The sequence below is a fragment of the Rhea americana genome, unplaced genomic scaffold, assembly GCF_003343005.1.
Source record: "Rhea americana isolate MKP2758 unplaced genomic scaffold, rheAme1 scaffold_143, whole genome shotgun sequence".
Classification (NCBI taxonomy): domain Eukaryota; kingdom Metazoa; phylum Chordata; class Aves; order Rheiformes; family Rheidae; genus Rhea; species Rhea americana.
Window position 1 is genome coordinate 1,519,456 of NW_028185517.1, and position 11,550 is coordinate 1,531,005.

Sequence of the window (11,550 nt, forward strand, 5' to 3'; positions counted from 1 at the left end):
TGCCTATGGGAGAACAAATGCAATCTCTCAAGTCCCCCAGTGTCTTGTTCTCATTTTTAAACGAACGCAGAAAGATGATCGAGAATGCTAGCAAATGTAAGCGATCTCCATTTTTAAGACGTCCTTGAAAATGAGATGAAAAACATGGTTTCAACAATCAATTGCTGTAGTATTTATTAATCTTTCAAGCAGCAGATTCTTTCCCCATGGCAACAATGAAATATGTCCATGTGCTTCAGTCTCCCTATTGCAAACTGTTCTTGGAATTAAGAAGCAAAACAAAACACTAGCTTCTCTGAGTACCTAAAAATTATTCAGTTTATACTGGAGTTAGACTTTGAGTTCAGAGTTTAGCTTCCCGTCCCCACACAGAAATAGCTTTCCAAGCTGTGGCAACTGGCCAGTGTAAATATTTGTTGTATTATTTTTTGGGATCAGCAATATGGTAAGTACTTAATAGATAAAAATATTCCACATGAAGGCAGAGAGACAATGAATCAAGAAACATATGGCAGTTAAACAAAGCAAATAGAAAAATATAATGATAATGTTAAGAAAAGACTTAACTTATTTGGCAGCTGTGGAAAGACCGAGATTAGCAAAAGCAGTGAAAACACCCATTTTGAAGCCAAGGTCACTGACAGGATTTATAGATTTATCCCCGAAGGCAGCCTTTGCTGAACATGAAATGCTGATTTCCTTTTTTTTTTTTTTTTGGGGGGGGTGAGGGGCAGAGAATCTATTTGCCTCCCCCATTTGGGCTGTCTCATTTGCTGGAGGCTTTTGAAATTCATTCCTCTTCACAGCTGGTTAAACAATGGAATCTTTCTGCAAACTAAAAGGACAAAATTGATTGCCCTACACAAACTTTTCTACACGTATAATTGATTTTTAATTCACTGTCTCATTTCCAAAAGGACTTGACAATAAACTCAGTGCTGTGTGCATAGTATTGATCCCTTTAAACAACGGCTTGGATCAAACACTGATGCAAGTTAATCACAATCAAAAAGACTAATATCTTTTGTCTAAAACCTGTGTTTAGACTAAATTCACCTTTTCTGGCCATATTAACTCATAATTTTGTATAACGGTCATCTGCTAAGTACTTGTAATTTTATGCAACTTTTAAAAAATAGCTGTTTTTCCCAAGTAGAAAAGAGTTTCATCCTTCATCGTTTATTTTAGTGTGATAAATGATAGTTCTTTTGCAGTTTAAGTCCTGTTTCCACACTTTTTCTTAAAGTCAAGTCTTCTTTATTCTTAAAGTAGATGTTTTACTAGACAGTAGGAAATTTTTTAAAAATTTAATTCTCAGTTAATTTTCAACAGTTCCCAATTAACACATTCACAAATAGTATCATACAGATGGCATAATTTCTAAAGTCCAGAAAATTTTAAGTTAGTAGCAACTGCTACTCCACTCTGAAGGTATATTTACTTTTTGTGGATAAAAATTAAAAATAAGCAGTGACCGAAATCTTAACCTCCTAAGTCCACTCAATTACTCAAATGTAGCCCTGCAATGCCAGCTTCCTTTTCAAATATCCCTCGATTCTTTCTTCTTGCTATTCCAGAGACTGTTTTGATTTTCTATGAATTACATTTTCTATAGCTGCCTCGAACAGTACATAAAATTCATGGTATTTTTGCCCCAGTAAGCAGCTCTGTCTTCCAGCATATCTGAAAAGCCTGGCTTCAAAGAAGTGAGCAACAAAAACAATGTTTCCTTGAGCAGATAGTCCAAAAAGGGCAARTGAGAGACATCTGAAATGATTTTAGGCAGAGGAGCCAGGCAAATAAGTATCTGTGCTTTGCATAAGTAATTTGTTGACCAGGCACACCGGATTACAAGAACTCACAAGCAYGTTAGGAAATTAGTTTGCCATATCTTGTCATTTTTGGCAGAAGGATCTYCACTTGTATTTATGACAAATGAGCTTTAACCTGAAGCCAGGTGTGGATACTTTAAAATTTATTAACTTGTAAATCCGTGTACATGGCCAATTAAGGTTTATTGCCAGCAAGGATTAACTATCCTAGCACATAAATTTAAAAGGTTGTTTACCTCAACTAGTCTCCATCAAAAGCAACATAAAATATCAAAAGGGTAGCAAATTTCATGATAAAAGCCAGTTATCAAGGATGTCATCACGTGTCATCAGCAGTTCTGCATGCAGATGCACAAGTAACAAAACCTTCACCCTAAAAAAATTCGAAAATTTACCAGCAGGTAAAGATGGGACCAAGTAGAAGAGTGAAAGGAAGAGTCTAACAAATAATGCTACTGTTTCACCCCACTTCTCTTAACTTTGCAAGGAAGAGACCGTCCTGAATTTTAAAGGTATTTCAATTAGCCTCATCAATGTTCTTCATAATCAACATCTGAATGCTAATTAGGAGCACAGTGCCATGCAGCAAAATCATCCCTGTGCAATAAACTGCAACACAGCAGCAGTGAACTCTGCCTTTAGCTAGCATGCATAAATAAACAGAATTAATAACTATCCAAGTGTGGACGGGTGACTTAATCTGTTTCGATTAGATGCAGCTCAGCCCGAGGCCTTTGTGTTATTTAAAATGTGTTCATCATGTTTAATTAAAAACCTAATAAACCAGAGGTTCTTCTAGTTCTGATTTGTATTTCTCTCTTTTGTGAGCCCTATTGATTTTGGTGGCATTTCCGATAAAAAGGCAGAAAAAAAAGCACACTGAATAAAGAAACAAAAATGTAGGATCAAATCAGATGACTATTTTGCAAGGAACAGCCAGAAATGAACTGTTTCCTTCACCCTTCCAATACACAAGGCATATCAGAATTGAAAATCATTAAATTAACAAAATATATCCTTTATAGATGGTAGTCAGTTGATAGGTTATTTATCTGAAATAGAAGTGTGCTCATAAAATGTGTTTTTGATCTGGAGCAAGCATAAGTTGAGAATTGTGGTGAACATCACTGAAATTATTGATACTTTCATCACTGAAAAGCTGTTCTCAGAGTAGATTTTATCCCAAAATGGTAGAAATACGTAAAAACAACTATTCTTGTGAAATAGTTCWCTGAATCCACACCATATAATGTGGCTCTTGAAGCTAACCTAAACTGAAAGGAGCTAATGATCTAGCCATATCTGGCATTTGTGGGAAGTGAAGTATCAAATCATCAAGGCAATCCTTGGATATCCTAAGGGTAGGAGCTCCATTTTAAGCTTTGCTGTAGTTATATTTACTTCTCCAAAGATCATACTACTTATTCCAAAWAAATAAATAAATAAATACTTGAGACACAAAATTAATTCATAACATTTGCTTTGTTACCCTGTTCTCAGGATTTTAAAACAAAGTTCTAAAGGCTGGAGTTCTCCAAATAAGACCAAAGAATAGGAAAAGAGATGCCTCCTGTCCTGCTTTGGTCACCAGGCCCTCAGAACTCCCATYTTAAACATTCAGATCGAGTTGTGAGACCACAACTTGACTTTCCAAACAAACTTTAAAAATGCTTTCTTGAGTTCTACATTTCTCCATTTTAATAACAAAATCTAAAACCTGATGTTTTGCACTTGTATAGTTAACAGTTTGACAGCTGTAATATACACAACTGCATAAGAGACTATCATAAGAAATCAAAAATGATTAATTACATTTCTTTTCTTTTAAATTCCTATCATGCGTATATACGTTGTCCTTTTGCAACATGTATCTATCTTCCCCACCAACAGCAAGCTGTAAAYACATGTTTCAAAATACAGTTTCAATGTCATTTTTGAAATATTTTCAACTGGAAAAGATTATTTAACCAGCACCATTCCTTTCCTGTCAGGGATTTCTGACTACTTATCAAAAATGCCTATAACCTGTCAAAGATACCAAGAAACATTTTTAGAAGTGACCACAAGATGCAAAACTGAGCTTACTTCTCTTTCACTTGGACAATCTTTGCTGAGCTTGAGTGAAGCATCTTTGTTTTTGCAATGTATTGACAAACTCTAATTAGTCTCTGCTCATACTACAACCTGCTGCTGCACACAGAATAAGGGAGAAAGAGTGTTATAGAGACTATGTGCCATCAGGTCTTTGGGAGATTCAGGAAAGGTGGCTGAAGAAAACAAAAGGGGATGTGGTTACTTCATAGTCTCATATTAGCAATAGATATCACATGCCTGATGGCTGAAGCCGAATCTCCCCTCCCCAGCTACACTGACCTTGTTGCAGTAATAAGCATCACAGCACGTGTCAGACATGGCAGTCAGGGCTAGGAAACTTGCAGGATGGGCAAGCACTATCATCACCTATGCCAAAATAGAGGACCTGCTCCACAGCTTCTTCCCAAATAATGCGGCCACTCTGAACCACATTGCTTTCTACTTGAAACTGCAGCGCGACACTACAAGATGTTACTGGGTGATGCTGCAGCACGTTTGTCTATGCAGCGTGAACTTAGACAGTGCTAAAATATGGCTTTTCATGCTCATTGTTTGACAAAAGTAAATTCAACAGCATTACAAGAGACACCAACCCCTCCTCACCAAGTCGCTGCTGGAGACTGATGTAGCCAGGTGTAGCATCAGCCTTTAAAAAACAGGAAGCAGCTGCTGTTAAAGCTGCATGTATACGCATCAGTATAGCAGTTTCTTTAGCCACTTCTGTAAGGCAGTATGGAAGACTGTGGTTTTCACACTATGCCCCTGAATTTACATACTGGAAGGAAAAAAAGTTTAAAAATAGCCATAAATTAAGAAACACAAGGGAGACAACAAACCTCCATCTTCTTATTTACAGAGCCTTCCATTTAATTCAATCACTGGTAAATTTTATCCTCTATTTAATTTGATCTAAACCTCTGTAACCACATCTTCAGTAGTAAAAATAACATAACTTCCATCCTTTATTTTAATTAGTTCTGATCACACTGCAGGCAGCTCTTACTGGATAGCTTGGTCACAGGCAACAGAAAGTTGTTTTAATTAACAAGCAAAGCTTAATTTTTGGACAATGGATGGTCCACAGGAAAAGCTAAACATCAACTACAATAAATCTGAGTAATTCATACAGTGCTATGCCAGAAGTTCTACTGAATACTAGGGAGCTGTGCTGGACACAGCCCTGCTATCATGTGCGCAACAAAATCAACTACATTAATCATCCAGCACAACTGAAAATGGACTCAGTTAAAATCCTTATGAAAGTAACATGCCAACCAACTTACACAGTTTTGACTTAGAGCAGTACAAAGCTTGAAGAATTAGTGTTTCACTGAGTCAGTTCTTTCCCCGTGTCAACACAACCACAGTTCCACTTCAGCTGATTTTGCCACCCGACTATTTGATATTGCCACAATTCTCCTTTCCCTCTGCCATACATCATCCATCCATCCACACAATCTTATGTCTACCCTGCAACAGAACCTATCTGATACTGAGCTGCCAAAATTGGCAGGATGTTAACCTAACAACAAAAGGCTGCATGTAACACTGAGGGGAGACGGAGGGCAAAAAAACACGATAGAATCGGAAAGGCAGGAATGAAAAAATGAAGACAACAAAAGCCATGATCCATGTTATTCCCATCAGCCAGACCCTTTCTTGGTTAAGGAGGGTAGTTATCCAGAGGCTGCAAGTGGTGTGGTATCTGCCTATTTATACAAGTTGTAAAAATTAAGTAAGTAGATATTCACGAGGTCACAAGAACAGACTAATTCTATGTCCAGCACAAATAGTGACATAGTTTGAACCTGGATACCCGGGTCTTCCACTTCTTTGGGGAGTGTCTTTAAGTTACCAGCCAGCCACATTACCATAGGCTCACTCCTACTCATCTCTTCCCTTCAAAAGATGGGGACACACTTAAGGTTTTCACCCAAATTTGATTGTTTTGACCAGGCTTTGGATTTGACGCATCAGTGTTTCACTGTGAAAGTTTGTCATGGAATTCCCACAGAGCTCTACCATCCTATGCATGATGCACAAGAAGTCTTTCTCAGTGTTGCAGAACCAACAGTAAGGAAGCATTTCCTTGCAAGTCTCAGAAATGCTCAGGAGTGCAGTACAGCTGCTTTAATCTGGAGCTTTCTACAAACTGTCAGAGACAAACACACTATGAAGCTCTGCAGGTGGAGCTTAGTTGTCTATAAATAAGAGCACAGTTTGATCTTTGGCTCTGCTGAGGCTGGAAGGCTGCCAAATATTTCTGGAAACTTGGATGGAACAGAAGAACAAATATGATAAAATGCACTGAGRCTGACAATGATTTATAAAGTTAATGACCATTATTCTGTACTCACAGAGTTTGCACTTTTAGAGTAATGCTCCACTTTTCAAAAAACTTTGCTTTTTTATTCGTAGGGCTCCACTATCTATCATTTAACATGGACTGCTGATCAAAATACCCTGAGCTGCAGCAGCTATGACATTCTCAACAYAGCGCAGCTTAAGGAGAAAACAAGGACTGTGAAAAAATCTTCCATGAAGAAAAGGAGCAACTGCCACTAAACAATTAACTATTCTAGGGAAATACAATAAATCATTTTAGGGAAAGAATGTATGCAGAAAAAAGCAGAAGTAAAAACAGTATATATACAAACATAAACAGAGAACATATCTCAGATATTTGTTCTGACAGTCGGTGCTCTAAACAAAATGCCATTTTATGAGAAGACTGTAAACCTTATTAGGAGAAACTGTGTTCTAGGCTTTTTACTCATCCTCTCCTTCCTCTGTTACTATGTTAGTACATGATCCTCTTTCACCCTACGACTTCAGGCAGTTTCTTTACCACAAAGGTTCTTTGTTGGATTTCAGAATAAGCCTACTTTAATATGGGTTTATACAGCCTAACCCTAACATAGCCTGTGTAAAAAACGTTTATGTAAGGAGAGAGGAAGCACACACATTCATTAGAAAACTCTCTGAAGAACTTTCAAAGCAATGAGACCTTAACAAATGTCTTTTCAGCCATTGTTTGAATAATAAAAAAAATGCTAGAAGACCACGAAAACGTTACCAATTATTAGTCAGTTCTATTTCACAGCACCAATGCCAGTTTAATTAGTAGCTTATCAAGACTGCAAGATTTATTTTATTTACTTTTTTATTTTAATTAACTTACTAACTTCCAAGTTCATCTAAAAAATACTTTGCTCCAGCTCACTTTTATTGTGACTAATACCGTATTTCACCATACAAGTAGATTTTTTTTTTCATTTAGATACATGGTAGGTATACATGACAAGTTGTATTTCTATCTCCAGTTATTCCAATATGGTACTTGAAAGAAGAAGCTTTTTATATAGTGTAAGGTAGAAACTGTAAGTATACATACATTATCATAACCAAATTCCAACCATCTGAATTTTTATTTTAGTGCACCACAGCCAAATAATCGAGCTAGGAAATATAACATTTTTTCTATTTTCACAAAACAAGACATGCCTAGTCAGATTGCTAAAGAGGCACTGTCTTCTTACATGTTATATCTTATTTAAGTCAATTTTGGTAAGAAGCACAATTAATGTCAGCATGGATTTAAAACCAAAATGTTTTTAGGATGTGATCCAAATAAACTTGTTCAGCACTTCTCTCAGTTACTAAGAATATACTAGTGTTTCACTTAGTTTTATAGTCAAGTACCTGTGTGCTAGCTTAAGCTGCAAGGCCTGACAAAGGGTTGTGCAGCAGTGTTTGAATTCCAGCTGCTGCCAGAAAACGCAGTTTTTGTGTTAAATGGAACAAACATTGCTATTTCATTAAAAAAAATTTAAGAATCTCCATTTACAAGAAGTCAGCAAATTAAAAAACTTTAATATATTGTCAACTTTGTGACTTATTTTGTTTTACAATCCTACAAAAAGCTGTCTAAGCATAGTTTCATTATACGTATAAAAATTAAGCCAGCAATGACCTCAGAACTACAGCATTTAAGCTGCAGAACAAAGGAGCAACAAAGAAAAGCACCTCTGGCTCCCTAATTCTTGCACAAATGATGTCTTCTCCAAACTCTGGAAAAAGACTCAGAAGTCAAAATATGTAGGCCATTTTTATTCAAGGGACACACTTCACTAGGAGCACGAAGTGCCCTTCCAATGGCACACCTTCTCTGTCAACCAGAGATTTTATGAACAGGTGTCTTTCTTGGGTCAAAAACATTTCTTTTCACTAATCAGACTGCAGAATAGTATCTTTAGATAGGCTAATATCAACAGTAGAAACTCAATTCAAAGCCAGACGGATCAAAAACCTCAACTTCTGCCTGAAGGAGAGAATGACATGTTCACATGTTCCGCTGCCTACTGCRCTACGACCCCAAACAAATAACTCAGGACTACGACTGCCCACACRTGTTGAACCACGTGGACGAGCCAGCACTACAATTACTAAGTTGTACAGGCTTACGAGACCTCCAGTGTAACAGGATGCTCAACTCCATGAGCCCAAACCCCTCAGCTATTCCAGTTCTGTGAGGATATCATACTGCACTGGGAATTTATTGCACACAAGCAAATTCCCCATGTGCGTACCTTACTTTGGGAGCTACAAATAAGATGGTTGCAGTGTTTTCAGCCCAGTTTTGGAGACCAAAAATTTATACATATTTTAAGGTAAATGCAGATGGCATGGCTACATCCCAGCTCTCAGAGAATCTCCCTTCTGGTCTCCCATGTCAAAGATGCATCCAGTAAGAACTATGCCACAAGACACCTTTTAACATTCAGTGTGAGGGAAAGAAGGGACTTAAAATACACTGCATGCCKTTTTTCATCTTGTCCTACTACAACTACTGAAGAGGGCCAACTTTCCTGGAGACTGGGCAGGAAGTGAAATGAACCCAGTAGTTTACAGTTTATTCATCTACCCCACAGTGTCCTCTCAAAACGAGAGTCACTTAATCCTTTCCCCTCTTATTCTGCTATTAGAAAACTATTTTTTTTCCTAGACTAATAAGATTCTGTATATTGAAAGAGTCCACTACCTCAGAACTGGGCAAAAATTTATCCTGTGCAGCAAATAAAGATTCCATAAAGATGACCTCTTTAAAGGGGGGGGGGAGGGTAAGGGGAGAAAGCAAGGAGAAGCAACATGAACTACAAGGCTATAAGGCTCACGGGAATAATTCATTTCCCTACCACTTCATCTTCAGTCCAACACTTCTCAATCAGTTTGGGCACAGGTTTCTTCACCAATCGCTGCAACGCTTTTCCAGCATCATAGTTACTTTCATGTAGCTAAAAAATAAAGCAGACAAATATATCATTTGACGGAATTAGTAGTGATCTGATATTGGAGAAAAACACTAAAAGGGGCCATGAGATGTTCTACATCTAATTATTTTTACTGTTGATATATGGAGTGAAATTTAAACAACCTGAAGGGTAATTTCAGTTTTATTAGTAGAAGAGACAGCATTAAAAACAAACACATTTTCCTCTTCCTTCCTGAATTTGTCCCAGAAGACATCTGAAGCCATAAAGCACTGGAGACTTCCTGGTTAAATAAAAAAAGATTTTTTTTTAATATTAAAAATCCTAAGTAAAATTTTAGAAGCTCCAACATATTTTTCAAAAGGAATTATTTTATGCAGCAATATCTTACTCCAATTAATATAATCAAAAGGAAGAATTAATACATTGTAGGGATTGTGAGCTATGGGATGTGAAGTTTACCCATCCACAAGACTGTGTTTATTTTTGTTTTGTAAAGATACACAAGTTGTTGGAAAACAAGCATGAGAAAAGAAAAAAAACCCTCCAGAAATAGCTGCAGGAGTACATAAAAGCAACTAGGGATGTCTAAATTGATATTACTGTTTCAGCTGGTCATGTTCTATTGTGTACTTTTTTTTTTTTTTTTTTTAACCATAAGAGCAGGTGTCTATGTGATCAAAAGTTGTGTGAAGTAGACAGCAGACATTTAAATCAGGGTGAGGTAGAAAAGCAACTAGACTGAGAAAACCTTATTCAACAATGAATCCATGAGAATCCAGTCCTTAGCTTTTGGTAGAAAACATGTAGCACACTACAGATTCATAGACTGTTCTACTTTCAAAGTAGAACAGAATTTTTAGAATGGGAGGACTAATCAGGAGCCTACTCTGCGTCTTCTGAAAATGATCAGAAAGAAAGGGTACTCCTGGGGTGACAATAAGCTAATTATCTTCCCACACCCAGAAGAGAGAATTGATTTGCATGGATATGTCTCTAAATACACATTTTTTCTAAACAAGGAGCTAAACACAGCAAAACTCCCAAGCTATTGAYGAGCATTATGAAATTTTTATAGATGCCAAGGATTTTATTTACAATAAAGACAACCAAGGTAAGATTCCTCACATTGATCATATCATGCTTTTCCTTCACCCCAGACATCTTTGCAGGACTTCTGCACCCACTCTCTAGAAGCATCTCCTTGCTGCCAGACCTATGTCCGATCATTCTCAGAGAACATTTCAGCTACTACCACGATCCTTAAACTCTTCTCCCAAGACTGATGAACTCAACGGGGATCAAGACACAATTACTGAACAGGGACAAGATACTAACTACTTTGTCACTATTAATATAAAGTTATAACAAAGCCTGATTGCAGGATGAGAAAATCCTCATTTTTCTTGTGTCATAAGGCTCAAATTTTAGAACAGAATTCTGCTCCAAATTAAATTAGCCTGAGATGACTTTCTTACTGCTGCTCACTTTAGCTATTTATATCTCTCAGCCAATTCATAAATACCAACTATGTACATTTGACAATGGTTAGATCCCTCCTACCCTGAAGCCACATCCTAACAAGACCGTCTTGTCCTTGAATTCTTCCTTTTGTCTAGTCACATCATGTCTCAACTCAGATGGTAAGCTTTTTGGGGCACAAGAACTTGTTTTCATCCTGCATTCATACAGCATCCAGTAGCACGATTTAGAGACTCTTAAGAGATATAAAAATAGGTTACTCTTATTTATTTCTGTTAGGTATGGTTAAGTGATTTCTATTAGAAAGCAAAGCAATCTGAATCAAGGTAGAAGGTAAAAAAAAAATCACTAGTCATATAAAAAAATTTTTAGTGAGACTAACAGAAATTCAGTATGTACTGAATAATGGCTGTGTACAGTTCTTTTAGTAAATATTCTCTTTATGAAAGGTTTGAGCACTGAGTTTTGAAAGCTACTATAGTAAGTCAGATGGAAGAAAGTAAAATGGCAACTTACATTGCTAARATGGCACTTACAGTAAAATACAGATCTATGTGTATATATCTATATTTAAAAATACTTATACATTTAACTGTAAATAATTCCTGTATTTAAAACCTCTCTAGATGTTTAAATACCGCTTCTTTATTGACCTGAAACAGTGCTGTATCTAGGTTTTAGCTTAACAGACAAGTCTGCTTTGRCAAGGCCAGGGTGGCTCCAGAACCAAGGTGCTGCTGCAAACGGCAGGGCCAAACCCTCAGCAAGCCCGCGAGGGCCGCGGCAGAGCGGGGCGGCAGCCGGGCGAGCGAAAGCGGCGGCGGCGCGGGCAGCCCCCGGGCGGCGAGAGGGCAGCGGCCGGCAGGGCCGCC

General features: G+C 37.4%; 1 protein-coding gene across 5 annotated transcripts in view; it reads right to left on the reverse strand.

The window, feature by feature from the left end:
- The window catches only part of RERE (arginine-glutamic acid dipeptide repeats), a 201,357-nt gene that overhangs the window by 73,286 nt on the left and 116,521 nt on the right, over positions 1-11,550 (reverse strand). For 4 of the 5 annotated variants that reach the window (XM_085298977.1, XM_085298976.1, XM_085298975.1 and 1 more), the window contains one exon: positions 9,122-9,220. The exons of the other annotated variant lie outside the window; for it this stretch is intronic. In XM_085298977.1, the coding sequence (XP_085155103.1) occupies positions 9,122-9,220 (99 nt within the window). The remainder of the gene's footprint in view (positions 1-9,121; positions 9,221-11,550) is intronic. 5 annotated transcript variants of the gene reach the window in all.